General features: G+C 43.7%; 1 protein-coding gene across 2 annotated transcripts; it reads left to right on the forward strand.

The window, feature by feature from the left end:
- Positions 1-5260: 5260 nt before the first annotated feature.
- Positions 5261-12551, forward strand: LOC306932758 (WD repeat-containing protein 20; the record flags this gene model as incomplete). 2 transcript variants are annotated; one of them, XM_079514672.1, is made up of 5 exons in its annotated part: positions 5276-5668; positions 7164-7346; positions 9026-10055; positions 10131-10492; positions 11119-12551. In XM_079514672.1, the coding sequence occupies 5 exons, from the start codon at positions 5276-5278 to the stop codon at positions 11164-11166; spliced, it is 2016 nt and encodes a 671-aa protein (XP_079370798.1). In that variant the 3' UTR covers positions 11167-12551. The 2 variants fall into 2 exon arrangements, with proteins under 2 accessions (XP_079370799.1, XP_079370798.1); XM_079514673.1 differs by having other exon boundaries at positions 5261-5668; positions 9026-10492.
- Positions 12552-21918: the final 9367 nt, after the last annotated feature.

The raw sequence follows: 21918 nt of genomic DNA on the forward strand, positions 1-21918 counted from the left end.
AAGTAGTATGGCGTTCCACAGTTCATGAACAAGATTCAAATCCATGACGTTGTGTGTACAGTACACCCGTATACCTCTATACCTGTGCCAATGTTGTATGCACACTAACCAGCTGACCTACTAGGACGCCCTATTATAATAGCTGCCGTTAACATATATGGATGTGTGTCAGCCCCACAGTGGTCCTTAATTTTGCATTGAACATGGACGTTTGGACAAAACATTGTAATTTGTAATATGTAATGTAATATCCCTCTTTTTCTCTTAAAGGGATAGTTCACGATTTTTGAACTAAAGTTGTATGAAATACAAGTGGTTGCAGTTGAGTTCTGCTCTGGTTTTGGTGAATATGAAGTAGTTCTGGTCATTGTGTGGGGGGCATGCACTGGGGCCACGCATTAAAAGTAAATTAATCCACAAAACTAGTGTCACGTGTATTGTTGACCTATTATATATTAGCGCATACTAAAATATTAGCGCAACTTTCGTTCAACTTTGCCCCCTCTAATACACGGAACTATTTTTTGGGCGTAGTGATATGGACACAAATAACATAGTTCCATGTGATAGAGGGTTAACAAATGAACGAAAGTTGCACTATATTGTAGAAATAGGTAAACAATACAAATTACGCTAGTTTTGTGGATTAATTTACCTTTAATGTGTGGCCCCCCTGTGCCCCTACAGTTAACTACTTAATATTTCACCTAAACCAGAGCAGAACTCCGACTCGGGCAATCAATTAATACAGTTGCAACCACTATATTAATGGCAAGTATTTCATACAGCTTAAAATGCTGAACTATCCCTTTAAAGCAGAACAAACAATAGTGTGAAGTGCCTTCATAGTGTTAAAGGAGAATTGGTTTGTGAGAAACAGTTTAATATCTATGACCAAGATTGCAGGTCTGAGTGGAAAGCCCTGGCCTAAAGTCCTCCTTTGAAAACTAATGTCAAGAGTAACAAATGCTCCTAATAAAAAGGAATGAAAGCTAAAGTGTGTGTGTGTGTGTGTGTGTGTGTGTGTGTGTGTGTGTGTGTGTGTGTGTGTGTGTGTGTGTGTGTGTGTGTGTGTGTGTGTGTGTGTGTGTGCGTGTGTGCATGTGTGTGTGCGTGCGTGCGTGCGTGCGTGCGTGCGTGCGTGCGTGCCCTGTATTCCAGGTATAGCCTGTAGGCAATCAATGCTGCGGTGTCAAGCTAACTTTGTGTGGATATTTTTCAGGCCCCCTTAAACTTGGCTTAAAGGACAACTTCAACAATTGCAAATAAACATTTTAGAATAGTTCAACTAGCTAATCTACATAGACACGTTGTGAGATTGTAGATCGGCTATTTGAACCATTTTAAAAGGTTTTTCAAAATAGTAAAAAATGGCAAATAAGTTTAGGGATAAGGGGTAAGGGGTGGTGCAAGATATAGCCCTAGAACTCCAATTTCGTCGCCGCCGTTACCCGTGACGCGGCCCGCAAGTCAGCCGCAGTATAGGAGCTTGCTCTGTCCCTAAATGGTATTCTGGTCCAGCGTCACCTGCTATCTATTATGCCGACACCGGTATTTGCACCTAGAGGTGTGTCATAGGCGTGGAGATGTCCAGACTCCAGAGTCAGGCTGCTTCATCTGATCATCTCTCCTTATTCTCCTATGCATCTCTTTGTAATTTTCCTATAATCAGCAGAAGTGAGTGCCTATCACTTCCTTGTGTCCATTGTGTTTATGTCAAAGAAGTTATTTGACTTAAGTTGTGTCAGCCATGTCAGCCATGGGGTTTAATCTGATTTCCGATTTCGATGATCACACAGCACTTTGAAATGTGAAAAATGAGCGAGATTTGAGCGAGTTGTGACTCAATGAAAAGACTCTTGGGTCTGTGCGCGGTGGGAAAAAAAGAAGAAAAACGGCAACTTCAAGGCAAGCAACGCATCACTCCGTAAGGCTATGAAGCAATAGCACTGGGCATAATGGTCAATGGATAAGGCATCTCTTAAAGGCAATGCATGTGGCACAGTGATTGGTTTCATTATTGTAACGCCCAAACCACACCTATGCATAATGTAACGGGTAACGTTGCTAAATCCCCAAATAGTGTATTTAGAATGCTCGAACGAAAATGGAGCCCCTAATGTCTGAGGCCATTTTACCCTCAACATCTTATTTATAAGATGGAGTTTCTATTGTGTTACCATTAAAGCCAAATACAACTATGTCTGTACCTGCGTGCAGGATTATAGTATCAAGAACAAAACATATGGCTTGAATATTTATTTTTAAATTACCTATTTGAGTTTAAAATAGTACTGTTCCTTTTAGACTGACACATGTAGCTATTCTTTAATCAAATCTATGCAATCAGAATAAGAGTAAAGGTACCATGGGTGGCTTTAATTAATTGTCTCCACCAGGTCGAAGGCATGGGGAGAGAGTATGTTTTGCACTCCGTCCGTGTGTCTGTCCGTCCGTCCGTCCGTCCGTTACCAGCTAATCTCCGGCACCGTTAACCCGGTCGATGCCAAACTTTGCACACACACTCCCTGGATGCCAACGATGAACCTCTGCCCCACATTTTCCAGAACGGCCTGTTATAGCGCCACCATGAGGCAGCTTTTCACATTTTTTACCTAAAACTGCACCGATCTGCGTGAAACGTTGCATGCACACTCCCTAGAGGCCAAGGACAAACCTTTGACCTGCATTTTCCGCATCTGCCTTTTATAGCGCCACCAGGAGGCCAACTTTTGTAAAACACATGTTTTGATATTACTCCTCCAGATTCTGTCCAAAAATCTCACAAATCGTTACACAGTATCTCTATGGTCATGTGCTCATGTCGGATCTGTCCGATATTTCATATTCCATCCTAATTGGCTATAATTGGCTTTCGCAGTTTGCAAGATTGCCCCGTTTTGAACAAAAGCCTCAAATCATGAACGCAGCATGCAATTTACGTGAAATCTTTCACACATTTTCTTACTAGGCTGAGGAATATATCCCACCCTTTTCACATTGGCCTGTTATAGCACCACCAACAGGTTGATTTTTGCAAAACACATTTTTGGAACAAAATGCCTCAAATCATCCAATTGCCATCAAAGGCGTATGAAGAAATGGCAATCGGTACACATGATCTCTGTAGTCATGTGATCAAGACGAGTCTGTTGGATTTCTCAGATTGTACACTGATTGGCTAAGATTGCCTTCCAAAGTTTTCAGGAGTGGCCCGTTTTGTACAAAATGCTGCACATGTCCTGCTTATTACAATGTAATAAATAATGTATTTTTTAATTAATTTTCATCTTTAATGTATTTTTTGTTAATTAGAACAAGTCACAACATGGTGATGAATCCTTATATTGCAGACCTAATACACACACACACACACACACACACACACACACTACACCGCATCGATTTTTTAAATAATTTTTTTACTAAAGCACAAGGAGAAAGAAAGAGACTGGAAATGCATGGAGAGCCTGTAGGGCAATCTGCCTGGCTCACCAGACAGACAGACAGACTTCTCAACCAATGGCACATCTCCCACCCAATCACGCTGGCCAATCACAATTTGCGTCCTCACTTTTGTCTTCAGTGTTTGTGTTTACACAGACCCGCAAAGCTGGACATAGGAGGGGCCCCTCAAAAACAAATAATAATAATAATAAAATATATATACAGTAGTCTCTATCCATATCTGTAGTCGTTTTCTAATCTTTCACACTTTCTCCTTGAAGTGTATGTGTATCAAGAAAGGTTTACTCTATTGACTTTTTTTATATTATGATAGTGTTTGATTTGACAAAGAGTCTCCTATGAATTCCTATAAGTTGAATGAAATGAGTGTTGTCCATCTGCATAAGCATATTGTTGCTGTCGGGGGCAGAAACCTTGTATCTTATTTCAACTGTTTATTTGACCATTTATTTATGTTTTTTTTGTAAATGAATGCCCTACTTCGTCCACCCTATATAGAAATCACCCCATTGATTGTGGCTTGGATTCAGAACTCTATCTGGTTTATGGTGAACAACACTTAATAAGTATGAATAAAGGCCATAAAGCATGTACCTGTCCTGCAGTCAAGATGTCCAAGGCCTACACAAGCAAAAAGACTACTCCTAAAAGCAGCATAATACTTGGGCTCGCTGAAAACCCGCGATGACCCAATGTATAATGATGGCTTACAGTAGAAAATTCCCTGATCCAGTCCAGGTTTGGATGTGTTGTTATAGCAACGCTATATGCGTTGTTATAGCAACCACAGATAGCACCTCTGTGTGAACCTAGAAAGATCTGGCCCTTCCTCATGCAAAAACATTTACAAAAGAAAAATACAAGCACAAATACCTGCATAAAGCTGAACATGTTGAAGTTTGAACTACATTTCTCGCACAAAGTATGTGGAAGTAGTTAGATGCCCAAAAAAACAGACTTTAGAGAACTATTGTGTGCTCCCTGGAGTGTCAATGCAGCATCACGCTGTGCACGACCATAACAACAGAAAAAACACGCTCCTGGCTGCTTCTGATTGGCTAATAAGTTATAACCCTAAAATAGGAAGAGGAGGAGGACCAGCGAGGACTATTTAATTGCCTAAAAAAATATGTAATGCAAGTCAAATAGTATGACAGCAGCAGCATGCGTGCTTTTTCATCAATTGGACCTGTTTTGTATATTAGTAGCCCAATAAGCATTTTGTTCATAACCAAATCGGCACACGTTTACGGATTACGGGGGTCGCTTTATGTGTTTCAGATGATTAAATGAGTTGACCAATGAATCAACACCCTATGGTTATTGACACCAGACTGCGACTGGTTTAGTTTAGCTCATCCTCGGAGTCGGAACATTAGTAAATGTGCGCAGTGCTTAATAGCACTTGGCCGGGGATTGGAAGCGTCGACGCACCATCACGCTCAAATAATGGTCACGCTAGACGCACGCACGCGCACAAACACACAAACGCACTGGATGAACGAAGGCGGCGAGAGGCTTCAATCACGGCTGATGTGTGTACTGTCCACTGACTGTGCACTGTTTTTACTGTTTTAGCTCTCTGTTGTGATTGTGTGTCCAGTGAAACAGCAGTTTGGATGCCGGTGTCTGGTGGTGGGTGTAGGCGCGGGACAGGGACCGAGCAGCTCGCCCGCTCCTCTTCTTAATCGTCGTCGCTCCCATTTCCATTGTAGTTTCTTTCTTTTTTTTTAATACGGCGGCGTATTATTATTTCCAGGTCAAAATCTCGGTTGTTTCCTGTGTGCGGCTTGTGTTTGTACTGAAAATGGCCGGAGATGGCGGCGCTCTGAAGGATATCAATGAGATTAAATCCCAGTTCCGGACCAGAGAGGGCTTCTACAAGCTGCTCACCCTCTCGGACTCGCAGCAGCGGGGCGGGGGGCTCCCGCGGGGTCCGTCCGCCGGGGGAGCAACGCTGGGCCCCGGCGGACCGGGCTCCATACCCGGCGGAGGGGTCGGTGGTCTGCTGCAGGGGCCCGGCGGCGGGGCTGCCTCCTCCTCCAATGCCGCAGCTAACTCCTCTCCGGCGGGCTTCCTTCCCCCCGTGCGGGTCTCCATGGTCAAGCTGCAGCCCGAGGATCCCAGCGAGGATTCTGAGAGAGTGTGCTTCAACATCGGCAGAGAGCTCTATTTCTACACCTACACCAACATCAAGAAGGTGAGAACGAAGAAGACACGTTGGATGGTGATGATGATGATGATGAGGCTAATGCAACTAGCTATGGCCTGCAGTCCGTATTATATTCCGTCATCGTTTCAAATTGTCGATTTGGCTACAGTTATTTGCCGACCTATCCAGTAATTACAGATTCTGTAGGCTACTGTGTATAATAATGCACCAGGTGAAGCCTCGTATAGTGGATAGCATCCATGTAATAATGCTGGTTGTAGTGGAATGCAACAGTGTGTGAAGATTGAAGAATGTCATTTATAGCCTAATTATGATTTTATTTGTAATGACATGGAAACAACAATTACATTCCTTAATTTACAGCAATACATAACAATGTAGAAAGGCTCTAACAAAAAGTGACCCAAAGTCTGGAACTTAAACATTAACTGCATATTTGGGTATATATATTAGCACCTCTCGCAATAAATGAGTGGACATGATGTCCACTCATTTATTGCGAGAGGTGCCTCAGTCTATATAGAATATTAATTAGTAGGTGTTTGTGGCAAAGGAAAAGTAGCCTACTTATGATGCACAGCAAACTGAGCAAAGACACCTATGACGTATACTTACCACTTTAAACTACCAGCCCACTTAATGTTAAAATAATGAAAATGACCCACTACAAATACAAATTAATATGTCTGCCTATAGTTTCATAACCAGTTTATTGCACTTATGTGATGTACCATTCTGTGCCATAACACATCAGGTTATTAAATCCTGAAGTGGAAAAGAGTTGAAATATATCCTATATTTTTACTTTTACTTGGTTCAGTGTTTTTCCACGACTTCCTGTTTGTGACACATTATTGATCCTGGAGGGGGGCAATTCATCTCTCCATTTGTCCTCCTCCCAAGGGGGATGAGAGTGCCGAGTCGGCTGGGGCTGTGCTGCTTTCTGCTAGGTGGAATCTTGCCATCATAAGGCAGGGGTCTTCAACAGGGGGTCCGGGACCCCTAGGGGGTCCTCAGAGTTACTGCAGGGGGGCCACCAAATATTTATGTGATAGGATGATTTTTTTGAAACCATTTGAACCATTGAACATTTGCCAAAAATAGCCTACAAGCTCACAACGCGCTGCGAGCTTGTAGATTGTTTGCTAAGAGGTTTGATCTAGACCGAGCAGACCAAGTACAGAGTGAAAGGTCAAGTATTGACGGGTTAAGTGGTTAAATATCTGAAAATGCACATTAACATACTGTAAGTCCAACATACACCGATGATAGTGCTGTCAAACAAGTCTATGAGCTTTCTATGAAATCAATGAAAAAGTTTAACCTGCAACATAATTTTATGCAACATATGTTGTGGGGGTCCCTGCTTTATCTCTCTCAGCTAATGGGTCCTTGGGCTGAAAAACGTTGAAGTTCCCTATAATAAGCGATTTAACTTGGAACCTTCTGCTTACACGGCAATCTTGCTAACATATTGTTGCTTCTCTCCCTGTTCTATCCCTCTTGCTTTTCCTCCCTGCAGGCGGTGGACCTCAGTAAACCGATAGACAAGCGCATCTATAAGGGCACACAGCCGACGTGTCATGACTTTAACCAGTACTCGGCCACAGCAGAGAGCGTAGCCCTCATAGTGGGCTTCTCAGCAGGACAAGTCCAGTACCTAGACCCTATCAAGAAGGAGACCAGTAAACTCTTCAATGAGGAGGTGTGTGCATAATGCAATATGCATGTGCTGCACGTGCATGCGTGCATGTAGGGGTGCAACAGTTAATCAGGCTAATTCATTTATTATTAATTTTATATTATAAAGAAAGACTAATCGATACTCGAAATACTAACACATTGTGAGCTTGTAATTTATATGTTCTCTATTTTTGTGGCATCTTTGAGTTCATTATCCCAACATACTGTAGTCTGTATGTGACCATTTACCTTGTTTATTGACAATTCTTCATGCCATTTACTCTGATCTTTCACTTTGGTCTAGAAAAGAGTGTCTGCTAAATGTGTGTGTGTGTGTGTGTGTGTGTGTGTGTGTGTGTGTGTGTGTGTGTGTGTGTGTGTGTGTGTGTGTGTGCGCGTGTGCGTGTGCGTGTGTTTCTGTGCACATAAGAGGTCTGCAGACTATGCAAATATGCTTTTTTGTTTTGTAATTAGGAAGATTCTACAGTCTTCCTTTCGGCAGTATGGAATGGATGGTACAGTATGGAAACTGCAGAAACTGCAGAGTTGGTTACTGACATAATCTTCCACCATCTGCTTTGAGAACGATAAGTCCCATTAGAATAACAACAATTATGAGCCTCTCCGTTTGAGGTGTACTGCCTAGTGCCTACTGCCTACCTCTTGAATTTGGCTGTTAGTGTTAAATGGAATTAATACTTACATTTAGGCATTAGTGAGTGTGTTTCTGTGTTGGGTTGTGCTGGCTTTTTTTGACCGCACGTGCGGTGGTGGGCATTTCTACAGTGGGCGGCTTTGGGCGGCAGTGGCTCAGGAGGTATATCGGCCGTCTTGGAATCCGAAGGTTCCAGGTTCGATTCCCGGCACCTCCTGGGAAAGTGTTGAAGTGTCCTTGAGCAAGACACTGAACCCCTAACTGCTCCCGATGAGGAGGTGGTGCCTTGCATGGTTTCCTCCACCATCGGTGTGTGAATGTAGCCTATGGATGAATGTGAAGTACATTGTAATGAAGCGCCTTGGAGAAAAGCACTGCAGTCCATTTACTTGTGTTCATGCACACGTGCGCGAACATCTGTGTGTGTGTGTGTGTGTGTGTGTGAGTGAGAAAGAGAGTAGGAAATGATAAGGTCAGGTGTCCCTGTTTGACTTTGTCTGACTGATATTCTCCACTGAGTTTGTTCAGCTCCCTGGGTGCTGCTTGTCTAAATCTACTCCTTCACCCCCACTGCCCCCTTTTTCCATTTCTTTATCTCTTTTTGGTTTCTCTTTATCTTCTCTATCTGTGCTACACTCGCTTACTTGTTTTCCCCCGTCCTTGTTTTGCTTTGTTGATGTGTGTTTCGTTTCTGGTGGTCTCTAGCTGGGGTCCACTCCACATACAGGCATAAAATAATAATAATTCAAAGGTGCATGAAATAGACAAGTGTGTCTAATATGCAGTACTTGTGTTCTCTCACGCCTCTCTTCTCTTCCTTTAATCTTCCATCCTTTTCCATTTCTCTGCTCCATGGCCCTCTGTCCTTCCCTGACTTCACTTTCCCCCTTCCCTTCTCTCCTAGAACTCACACTTTTTTCTCCGGGCCCTCTATTCTGATTCCCCCGTCCCTGTCCTTCACCCTATCTCTTTCCCTCCCTGTCTTTACCCATCTTCTTTCCTTTCCTTCCCTTCTCTTCTCCACACCTTCCCCCTCTGTCATCCAGAGATTGATCGACAAGTCCAAGGTGACATGTCTGAAATGGCTCCCCAAGTCCGAGAACCTGTTCCTGGCCTCCCACTCCAGTGGTCACCTTTACCTCTACAATGTGGACCACCCCTGTGGCACGACCGCCCCGCAATACTCTCTCCTACGTCAAGGTGAGGGCTTCGCCGTGTATGCCTGCAAGACCAAGACGCCACGCAACCCGCTGCTCCGCTGGGCCGTGGGTGAGGGGGGACTCAATGAGTTTGCATTTTCCCCGGACGGCGTGCACGTGGCATGCGTGGGCCAGGACGGGTGCCTGCGGGTCTTCCACTTTGACTCCATGGAGCTACAGGGTGTCATGAAGAGCTACTTTGGCGGGCTGCTCTGTGTGTCGTGGAGCCCCGACGGGAAGTACCTGGCCACAGGCGGCGAGGACGACCTGGTGACCGTGTGGTCATTCTCGGAGAGCCGCGTAGTGGCGCGGGGCCACGGCCACAAGTCGTGGGTCAATGTGGTGGCCTTCGACCCATTCACCACCTCCCTGGAGGACAATGAGCCCATGGAGCTGAGTGGCAGCGAGGAGGACCTGCATCAGGTCGGAGGGGGAGGGGTTCCGAATCCTCCCCCTCCCTCCTCCAATCACTTTGGCCGGGTTCGGACCAGCAGCACATTGTCCCGCCTCTCGCGGCATAGCTCCAAAGGGGGCGGGTCGACATCGGTGACCTACAGGTTTGGCTCCGTGGGCCAGGACACCCAGTTCTGCCTGTGGGACCTGACTGACGACGTTCTCTATCCATGCCTGCCACTGTCACGGGCGCTCACCAACACCTTCGGTCCCTCACTGTCCAACTCCGGCAGCACCACCGTGGTAGGGGGTGGAGTCACGGGCAGCGTGGAGGGCCATCACCACCCGCCCAACACCAACAGTTCCACAGTCCCCTCCAACCCCCCGACACTCCCGCTGCCCCTCCCTCGATCACTCTCGCGCTCCAACTCCCTGCCCCACCCGGCCGTGGCTACCGCTTCCAAGGGACAGAGCGCCTCGGAAAGTGGAGGCGGTGGCAGTGGTGGAGGAGGAGGAGGAGGAGGAGGAGGAGGAAGTACCAGCGCCGGATCAGGAGCAGGTAACTCCACTCCGTTTAGTATCGGACGTTTTGCCACCTTGTCGCTCCAGGAGCGCAAGTCTGACAAGTCGGGTGGTGGGAGCGGAGGGGTGGAGAAGGAGCACAAGCGCTACCACAGCCTCGGTAACATAAGTAAGAGCAACGACAAGATCAACGTGGCACCGCGCAGCAGCCGACTGGACGCCGCCAAGGTGCTGGGCACCACGCTGTGCCCACGCATGCACGAGGTCCCGCTGCTGGAGCCGCTAGTGTGCAAGAAGATCGCACACGAGAGGCTGACCGTGCTGGTGTTCATGGACGACTGCATCATCACGGCTTGCCAGGAGGGTCTCATCTGCACCTGGGCACGGCCAGGCAAGGCGGTAGGTCGACTAATCAGAATCAGAATTAGGGGTGCACTATTAATCAAACTAATCGATCTAATGGATTATTTAAAAGTCACACTTGTGTAGCGAAGGGGCGCCTGATAATGTTTGTTTAAAGTGCTCTAAACAAACTCCATAAAAAATTCCATAGACTCGGCTGCCATATGACTTCATTCCAAAAGACAGATGTTGGAGGGGCTAGCCCCTAAAAGAAATTCACCCACTTTTTCCACAGCTGTAAACCTGTGATGTGACAATAATGTTAAAGTTGAAGAGAAAGCCTGATCATAAGCATTTGGATGTAGAGTAGAGGGTATATGCAAAGGTTGGTGTAAAATAAATATGCAAATATGTACAAAGGACATCTGTGCACAGTATAGTTGTATAGTACCGAATACCAAAATGTTTTAAAACTTTTAAAAATCTACAGTTTAACCTTTTTTCAGCACTATGATTCAATTTATTTTATTATTATTAATGACCAGAGCAGTAAATGTCAAATTCACTTTTCCAATCTGCTCAGATATGGAACAGTGTCCTTTTAGCTGATGACCAGATGTGGAATCTAGAGCTTATCATTTTTCTAATTGTTTTTTATTTCTCATTCTACCTCTCTCATTCAGAACTTGACAGCACAGAACGGGAACTCTCCGAGCGGCACTGTGGTATAGCTGGAAGAGAAGCTTTGCACCCCCCCTGCCCCATCTATCTCGCCTTCCTCCCTCTCCTCACCCCAGCTTTCCTCTGCGTGCGACTGGGCAACCTATTCCTCCCCCTCAAATGTCAATTATGGGGCCCACAGCCAGTGGCAGTGCCCATACCTACCTACCGTTGCAGTATTGCATCCTCAGTCAGTATGACTGTTGTTACTGTCCACGTCCTAAACCTTGCCTTTTGGCATTTCTCCACAGAAGGACTGCATCAAAGTAGCGAAGGGGATGATTCATCCCTCCTATACCCAGAGCATTGAGGAGAAAATGCCAGGCTAGGCTCATTTCTCTTCCACTCTCGACCCCCCCTTCCTTGCGTTCTTCCACCCCTTCCTACCCCCCTCACGCAAAGACACTGCGAAAGCCACGGCCATTGTATTTATGTTATTTATTTTATCACAGGACTGTGTAGTAATTTATACTGTAAATACTGTAAATACAATACAAAATATGTATGGAAGTAATGACTCAAAGCGTGGGAGTGAAGAAAAGGCAAGATGAATATTAATATATGAAGATCCTTTTATTGTACATAGCGACCACAGTTAAACATTTGAATGTCTGCTGTTTTAGGGAACTTGAAGGTGTGTTTATAATTTTGTGTGATAGTTTCTTTTGGTTTGTCAAAAAAGATAGATCCCTAGATAACAAGCTTAGCGTGATCTCCCGACAGACGGAAAAGCATTTTGGGTCCAATAAGACACGACTGACATGGTCAGTCAAAGAGAGCAATCTTCAAAATGGCTGCTAGCTGTACATTTCAGCCAACTGTCCAATAATAGCCAGAGCTATGCTAATTTTCTTGAACATTAAATGTGGACAAGTGTCAAGAACTGAATAACCACGCACACACACACACACACACACTTTGCACACTCCCAGGTCACACACATGCAAACTCAAGAGGTAAACACACATGCAAACTCAAGAGGTACCCATGCACAGACAGACAGACAAAAACACACAGTCCCCAGTGGTGTAGCATCATGTATACTGTATTTCCCATTCCAGTTGCGCCGTTCCTGCGAGATTTTGCACATACAATAACCTGACAGTCCCATGTGAGTTGACTTGGCCGATGCTAGAGGTACCGGTATCCTGCTTGATCGGAGCTCTTTCCAGAAGCCACTTCTGTTTTAACTTTAACCCTCATTCATTATGTGTTTTTTGGTAACGAAGATTGAATAGGTGTATACTAGCTTTACTCACTTGAAAGAAATAAACTGGCAGTGTACAAACTAAATCACATACATGCAGACGCAGTCTTATCCAGGTCTGAACTGGCGACCAGAAGGGAAGGCCTGCCAAGATGCAAACACTGTTTGTTACGTTTCCTTTTCTCTCTGCTTATTCCTTTTTGTTCTCATCATGGCTCCTGTTTTTGGTCAAGGCAAGCTACTGATCCTGGTCCAAATGAAACACCTCCTACTAGGATGCTCCTAGTAAGACTATATAATGTTGCAGCCATTATGTTCTGCTAGCAGCACACCCATGTCTTGAGTTATAGCACCTGTGTGATGATATATCTGAAAATAGTGGAGCTGAAGCTGATACCCTTGCACTAATAATTAAGCAACCAGATGCAGATTAAGGGATTCTTGCTGCATCTGAATGTGTGTATATACTAGGTTCATCCACTTGGTTGTCATAGCAACGGCATGTGTTACGGCTGAGCGGTATCTTCAACAATCAGTTCCGAGTTTCCATATTAAGACAAGAATCAACATCCATGTTGGAGTTCCTTGGTTTGAGAGCATTGTGCGTGTATGATATGAGCTGATATGAGGTCAGTGTCAGCCATATGCTAATCTTTGGTTGCCATAGCAACAGTATGTCTTCAACTGTCTCCATAAGTCTACACTATGTCGCCCAAAATACTAACATTAGAGTCATATGCGACTGTTTTCTCTCTTTAAATGCTAAAAGGCTTTTATTTTTAGGCTGAATTTGCAAGATGTTTGAACTGGGCTGTCACCGCCCTTAGTAAAACAAATAGTTCAGGAAGGAATCAATGCAGTGGAGTGGGCAGACTTATAGGAAATGATCGATTGATAAGTAGCCATTACTGAATGTGAAGTTGTCAGTCAGTGCAGTGCTGTTAAACAAAAAATAATGCCCTGGGGGGGAAAAAAGCTAAAATCGTTTTCTTACAACATACAGATGGAGTAATGGTCGATGCCTACCAACTAAACTTCTACTACAACTTCTCATATATTGGTGAAAATGATCTGACATGCGTTGAGAGAAGCGAATACATGTGGATACGATGATATTGCTGGAGATGGATGGTATCAAAAATGGCTGCCATTGTCTTTTCACTGAATTGATTATGAATTCCTATTGTTATTGAGACTTAGAAGTATCTCCAAACAAGTCGATCTTTACTTTAATCAGGTTATTTATGGCCTCTAGCTCTGTTGGGAGAAGCAGTGGCTTACAGTTGGGCAGATAAATAAAGAAGCACTAATATTCCTTGCTAACTATATGCAAAATACTAGTGGTATTGCAACTGTGGCGTCGCTCTCTCCATCTCCATCCCTCAAGGCACCGGCGGGACTCTGCATGGCAGGAGCGTCCTCCCTGAGCCAAGACTAGGCTTGACCTAGTCAAGAAATGTTTAACTGAACATCATTCCATATCTTAAAAATGGTAAAGTTAAGACATGGTGTCCTTAACCAAATACAAATAATGTGGGTTTTGCGTAAAATGCAGTTCTCGCCTAAAGGGCCACCACCAAACTACAAGGCAGATACCTTGGGTGGAACAAGATGGATGGAGAAAATGACTACCGTATGTTGTGTGTTGAATGTCAGATCATGGAGTGCCATGACTGAGTGGCTGCATTGTTACTGGATTCTTCTACTGTGCTGTTAAAAGCTAAGATCTGCACAGCTACATGAAGATATGTCAATTTGCTGTATCTTGATGCAGTAGAGTATTGCAATTTGGGTATATTCACCATTTTGCTTCAGCGGTGGTCTACATATTCCTCTATACTGGGTGTCTTTGAGGCGCTCATATAGGCTAGCACTTTGTCCTAAATGTAACACTAGATGTGTCTCAACAGAACAGAAAAATCCATATTGGCAAATGCTCAAAAAGAGCTTTGATGCTGCAAGACTTTGGTTTCCCATTGTGCCAATTCCTTGTAAACGGGTAACTTATGAATAAATGAAATAGCTGACCACTTTTGTCAACAGAAGCATTATCATTACATATCTTATTAATTGATTTAGCATAATTTTGCAACAGCTGAAATTGAACATGTAATGTTTATTTTAAAATACAGTCACATTTCCCACACATGCTCTCCCTTATGCCTGTTCTGGTGGGTGTCAATGGCAGAACATCCCTGAACTGGTTTGTATATTGAGATCTGTTATTAAAACTTTAAACCCTATTCTTGTGAGTTCTCTTCATAGATTTGTGTCAGTGAGTTGCACAATGTACATAGAATTTGTATTTTTGCTTTGACTGAAAGGTTAGTAAGGTTCTGTAGGTTCATATCATAGGCCCCCTGCACAGTCCGAAGAAAGAAAAATCACACCCGTGTGAAGTGAGGGGTGCTCTTGTCATCAATCAATTTATGTTAGCGGACATTTGACATTGCTACATAAGGTGGTCCCAAATGCTGCCACCAACATGTGCGTTTACATATGACGTATATGTCGTTTTCCCTGCAATGTCAATGGCGTTTAATGTTTTTTTAATGTTTAATTTACGTCATATTTAGCGGAATTATCAGCTCTTATCATCATACATCATCATGCATCATCTCATACTGGCCAATCAGCATGCCTGTTGCCTGTGATTGGTTAGCTGATTTGCTCGTTTAGATATGACGTAAACTTTCCCTTCAATGTCAATGGCGTTTAATGTTTTGATGTTTAATTTATGTCATATTTAGCGGAATTTTGACCTAATTTCTCCGTTCATTGTCAATGGCAAATCTTGAGACGTGTGGGGACAAAAGCTGTATATAGAAAAATAAAAAATCACACCTGTGTGAACTGAGTGGTGTAAGGTCTTATATAGACTGATCAGCTGTGGTCTGACGTAATGTCTGACGTAATGAAATCACACCCCGTGTGAACTGGGTGACCATAGCAACCGTGCTCATTTTTTGAGCACAGACAGACAGACAGACTAACAAAGCCAGTTGTAGGAGTGGTTTACACCACTCAAAAACAGGACAAGACAACATAATTCAGACCCACTGTCAGTCAGAATAGGAGGGAGTAGAAAAATAAACACACAATCCAGAAGACAAGTGAACCTAGGGGTCCTATAGTAGTCTATGGTGAAAAGGTGACTTAAGCATGTTTTTTAAAAGTCCCTATAGGGTGGGGGCAGCTTTGATCCTCAAAGGGAGTTTGTTCCACAACTATGGTACCAACAGAGCAAAGACAGTAAGACAGTAAGACACAGTCACCCCTCACCTGTGCTCACCTGTTATGTACAGCTGACTGTCATATCTGAGTGACCTGGTGCTGGGAGATTGGTCTGAAAAGGTTCCACAATATGATGTGCAAGAGAACTGGGCTTTGAACACAAACAAGACAATCTTAATACTCTACGCTTCACTGTAGTGGCGTTAACCCAGAGATACCCAGAGTAATGAATGGCATTTTTGCTCAAAGCGCTTTACAATGGTTCATTCTTCATTCTTACATTGCACGCGACGAACAGTCGACGCCAGCGTCCTCACTTCCCACATTCACACACCAATGGTGCATGGGCAAGCTCACACCCACCAACTCATTGGAGGCAATGTAGGGTTCAGTGTCTTGCCCAAGGACACTTCGACATGTGGACAGGAGGAGCCGGGATTCTAACCGCCGACCCAGTACCTGCTCCTGTACCTCCTGAGCCACAGCCGCCTGGTATACACAAGGTACATGGGATACACTTTGAGTTAAAATAGCTGAATTCTGCTGTGTATAGAGAGTACCAGACCACCCTAGCTGGTCCATATAGCGAAGGAGAACTGAACTCTCTATGGTATGGACCAGAGCTAAACCACCCATACCACCAGTGGTGGAAAAGTACTGAAATGTTTAAGTAAAAGTATCAATACTGCAACATAGAAATAAAGTAAAGGTCGGGAATTCAAAATGTACTTGAGTAAAAGTACAAAAGTATTGGCATCACAAATTAATGTACTTAAAGTACCCAAAGTAAAAACTAAAAACAGTTACATGCACAAGTTGCAATGTTGAGCGTTATCTTGCGAATGAATGACTCACTGCCATATCAATTATTTAAGGGCAGACGAATAAACCAAAACGCATTGTTTGTAGCTAATTAATTCGCACGCACGGCCGCATTGCTCTGTGTTCTTCCTGTGTGTTTCATTCAAATGCGTTAGCATCACGCTAGCATGCTAGCAGCCCTGCAGGGTGGTTGTGAACACAATGCAGTGAGAATATGCACACATGATGTGCCCAAGGGCTACCGGGCTCCGTAAAAAATGTTAAGCTCGCGTTCTGCGGGTTGTTCTGTGCACGCCGATAATTGAACATTTTCGGCCCGTCGTCACTCGTCACTCACTCGTCACACACTGGGCACGTTACGTTGCTGTCGACGACGTGAGGCAAACGACCTGGTTCGCGAATAAAAAATTGGAATGATTTAATTATAATTTTATCCGGTGAATTTGCTTTATTCTTTTACTCTAATCTTAAAAGACAGGACAATGTGTTATTAGTCATCCAGAAGATGATTGATTGATTGATTGATTGAAGTATTTATTAACAGTTTGCAGAATTACAGTACATTTCAAGCACAACTCAATACAAAAACTGTTAACTGTGGATGACACCATAAAGCATTACACTTTCAATTCATCAGAACATTTAGAGACACTGACATAGGCCTACAATTTACAAATATACACTTCTATATAACCAAAAACAGGAAATCATCAAAAGCAGGTAAAAGGGAAAAATCACACCCGTGTGAACTGAGTGGTGCAACTCCCCCCCCCCCCCCCCCCCCCCCAATACAAAATAAACTAGAAAAAGTGCCCCTCGCACAGGTCTCCACCAGGCCAGGTCAGGTTGTGGCCTCCTGGTGGTGCTATAATAGGCCAATGTGAAAAGGGTGCCATTTGTTCTTACGCCTTTGATTTGAGGCCTTTTGTTCCAAAAATGTTGGTGGCGCTAAAACAGGCCAATGTGAAAACGTAAATTGCACGCTGCGTTCATGATTTCAGGCTTGTTCAAAACGGGCCAATCCTGCAAACTTTGAAAGCAAATGTTAGCCATGACTATAGAGATAGTGTGTAACGATTTGCGGGATTTTTGGACAGAATCTGGAGGAGTAATATTAAAAAAATGTGTTTTTCAAAAGTCGGCCTCCTGGTGGCGCTATAACAGGCAGTTGTGGAAGATTTGGTGCAGAGGTTCATCGTTGGCATCCAGGGAGTTTGCGTGCAAAATTTGGCACAGACCGGGTTAGCGGTGCCGGAGATTAGCTGTACACTGAAATAAAACGTCTGGGTTTCCGAGGCTAGCTGTACACAGACAGACAGACAGACGGTCACGGACACACACTCACACACGGACGGAGTGCAAAACATCTCTCCCCATGCCTTCGGCCTGGTGGAGATTAGCTGTTAACAGACAGACAGACGGACACACATACACACTCACACACGGACGGAGTGCAAAACATCTCTCCCCTGCCTTCGGCCTGGTGGAGATTAGCTGTTAACAGACAGACGGACACACACTCACACACGGACGGACTCACACACACACACACACACACACACACACACACACACACACACACACACGGACGGACGGACGGAGTGCAAAACATACTCTCTACCCATGCCTTCGGCCTGGTGGAGACAATAATGTGCTATAGTTTAATCATTTTGCTGCATGCTGCACATAATTATCATCATTAAACTGTATTAAATGATTATACAAAATTATACTTTGAGAGGAAATGTTCATATTGTGTAATATATGTGCAATCATAACATGCATATTATACTCAAAAAGATAATGGATTGGTGTGTTTTAAAACATTTGCTTTATGTTGCAGTTCAGAGTGTTTAGTGTTTGACCCAGACTGTGTAGTGAATTGTTTTCTTACTGTAGGTGTAGGACCTTGACTGAGTTTTACTTATGTGTCTTATTATATTGAGTTTCAAATGAAAGGCGCTCCTGGAGTCATGTGGTGTAAGGCAGTGGTTCTCAACCTTTCAGGTTGCGACCCCCCAAAATAATCAAATTTAAAATGGGGACCCCCCCACCCTGACGAGCACTTGAAATTGTAGGACTTGAGGCATAGCATTACATTTAGTTTGACACGGTTCCACAGATAAATATTGTGAAAATAGCCGATCTACAAGCTCACAACACATTTCCAATGTTTTGTCTCTTTATTATTTCATTTATTTAAGAATTTGGCTAATGTTTGACCCGCTTTTATAGTATAATTTGTTGATTACTATTGACGAGTAATGGTGTTTTTAAGTGGTCAAACCGAATGCCATTAATTCCATACTATTGTATGTTGATGGCCTTATGCAAAGGTTAAAATGTAATTTAGATTAGCATGTTATTTAGACGCTAAGCTTGTGAGCTTGTAGATCTGTTATTTTCAACAATAAACGTGGCATACTGCACCTGGGGCAGATGTGTGATTTCTATTACAGTGATTTTCAACCCATTTCATATCAAGGCTCATTATTTATTTGGCATTTGAGCCACGGACCACCATTTGATGAGATTTAGCCTCTTAGACCCAAAACGTAATATTTTGTTTTTGTTGAATAAGATTTTGTCCACAATTCCATGCTGTATTGATGTGGTAGATAGGAGAGATCAGGCAAACGTTGAACAAAATGACAATTATTCTACATTATACAATAGTGTAGACTTGTGTAGACAAGTAATGCAGATGGTTAACAATAACTTAACTCTTGAGAGAGCTTTGAGAGGGGACTCCATCTTTCATTGGTGTGTCACTGTCGCCCCTAACCTTTAACCCTAACCTCACAGAAATTACGTTTCCACCTACCATTACATAATCAACCTATATGTTTTTCAGGCCAAGGACCCCCTAGCGTTGTGAGCTTGTAGATCTGCTATTTTCGGCTAATGGTTTACCTCAGAATATAGGGATGCTAGGTTTGAAGTGGTTAATGTAAGAAAAAGGTTCCTATCACACAAACATTTGGCGGCCCCTGTGGTAACTCTGAGGACCCCCTATGGGTCCTGGACCCCTGCTGAAGACCCCTGCAGTACAGTACAACTCCATGTTTTAAGTTAATCTTCTCTCTCTCTCTCCCTCTCTCTCCCCCTCTCTCTCTCACACACACACACACACACACACACACACACACACACACACACACACACACACACACACACACACACTGACACACACACACACACACACACACACACCTACCTCTGTGCCATGTGACATCAAAAGGACAATTATAAATGTTTCTTTTCTTATCGAATATACTACCAGTCAACACATTCCATGGCATGCAGAATTGCCATTTTTGGTCCCTGTACAGCAGTGAGAAGACTTACTTATTTCAGGTAACGTAACACATTTTCTTATTAATCACCTGCTATACAGTAGTAGTATAGTAGGCCTACTGTATTGATAGCAATATGGAATATTGTATAGGCCTATAGCAGGTGTAAGTCTGTGTCTTACCAGGTAAAAAATAATTATGGGAGGGGGGGAATACTTGATTCAGGATAGAAGGCCTGTGGTTTATCTTTGATCCGGTCCATCAATGAAAGTATCTCTCTCGACTGGGTTTATGGTTTCAGGGCTAAAAGGAGTCGGACTGTCTATAGAATCTAATGTTGGCTCAAACCTAAATCTCTGCCTCTGACTCCTGTTTTAACTTCACAATGCATACCCCTGTCAGTAACTCTTGTGAACAAATGGACCCTTAAAATGTTCAGTAACTCTGGGAGCATTTATAAACTCACAGTTACATTAACAGGATGTTACAGTGTAGATTGGGATCCCAGAGAGAGAGATAATTATACATTATTGTCATTGATTGATTGAATACTTTATTAACAGTTTGCATGAACAAGCACAAGGTCTGCTAAAAGTTTGAATCAATGAAATCCACATTGGCTTGTTTCCATTGGGGTCCTGCTCTTGTAGGCCTACTCAATTCGTGAATTCAAATAATGCATAGCCTATCAAACTAGGGATATAGGCTACTTTATATTTAAAAGGTTGAGAATCATTGTGTGCCAAGTGCTTTCTGCTTTGCTGTTTGACTGTGACTTTATTGCGTTGATTGATGGCCTAATTTGATTGTGTATTACGTGTTGTTTCATTTGACTTATTGTTCTTGTTGTCGGTGTATAATTTTACACATTGTTTTTCGGGGCGCGTGTGTGTGTGGATCTGTAGGAGTAGGAATCTGAATGGTTTGTTTTTAACAGTCGCATATCACAGCCGTACACAGACAGCCTCCGCTGATCTTCACTCCTCCACCCCTCTGTCCCTCACTCACCGTTTACAGCATCCGCGAATTTGATGTTTGCTTTTAATTAGCAGATGATGTGAAACTTGCCCAACTAATATGCACACTTTCATTACTTAATTCATAAATAACCATTTTAATATCACTGCGTCTGCGGCAGAACGGGTGACGGCCGGGTCTTTTTCTGTGCTGCTCGCAGACAGTCGCCAAACTCGCCATCATGACTTCGGGCGTGTTCGGAAATAGCGCTCCGGTGCGGTAGTTCCGAACGCGCCCCTCTTCACCAAAACTTTTCCACAAGCCAAGCCATGCAGGGGGTTGTGCAGTGTGTGCACTGACTGATCAGTGGGTTGTGTGCTTCAACTGTCCTCGGGGGGCTGTCACAATGTGCATTGAAACCCATTTATTCCTGATTAAAGGTTATAATTTAATTTATAAAAGTATGGCGTTGCCCGGCGATTGTACTAAACAGCGCTCTCTCACACACGAGGTGGGTAGACCGACAGAGCGCGCTTCTCATCCCCCCCGCTCTTCCCGGGGAGAGTTTGGGGGGAAAGGCAGGGGTTCCGACACAAAAAAACAACCGGTTTTAATTAGTTTATTTGTTTAGTTTATTTGTCTGTCTATCTAGATCTGCTAATTTAAAAACGGGGTATGCGCGTTTAGTCCACGGTCAGCGACGGGGTTCAGTGGTCAGACTCAGACAAACTGGGACAAACGTAGCCCAAACATTTAGACTCTCGTAAAAAAAACCTCTACGAGAGTCTAAATGTTTGGGCTAGGACAAACGGGTGCTGGCTCTCCGCTCTCCCCAGCCACTGTGCCATTCCACTGGGAGAGAACTGGGTCGCAAGTGACGGAACGGAACACAGACAGTTTTCACCGCTTCGACAACTTGTTGCTCATATAATATAAACTTTTATTTCTTTCCATAAATATGCTATGTTCTCGCCAAATCAGCATTAATACTGTCTGCTGTGATCGGATCTTTTCTGCTCTTGTTGAATGAGCTATGCCCCGCCTCCTCAGACCACGCACCCGATAAAAAAAAAACAATCGGATCAAAATGATTTTTACGATTGACATGACAAAAACATGCGCGATTTTGGTGTGATATATTTAAATGGTTTTCAGATGTTTGTGGATGGGTGTTTGAACCTGAAACCACCGCACTTTTTGGTTCTTCTCAAATACTGTCAAATCACAATGTTTCTGTACAAAACACA

Source organism: Electrona antarctica, assembly GCF_951216825.1.
Source record: "Electrona antarctica genome assembly, chromosome: 11".
In the NCBI taxonomy this organism is placed as follows: Eukaryota; Metazoa; Chordata; class Actinopteri; order Myctophiformes; family Myctophidae; genus Electrona; species Electrona antarctica.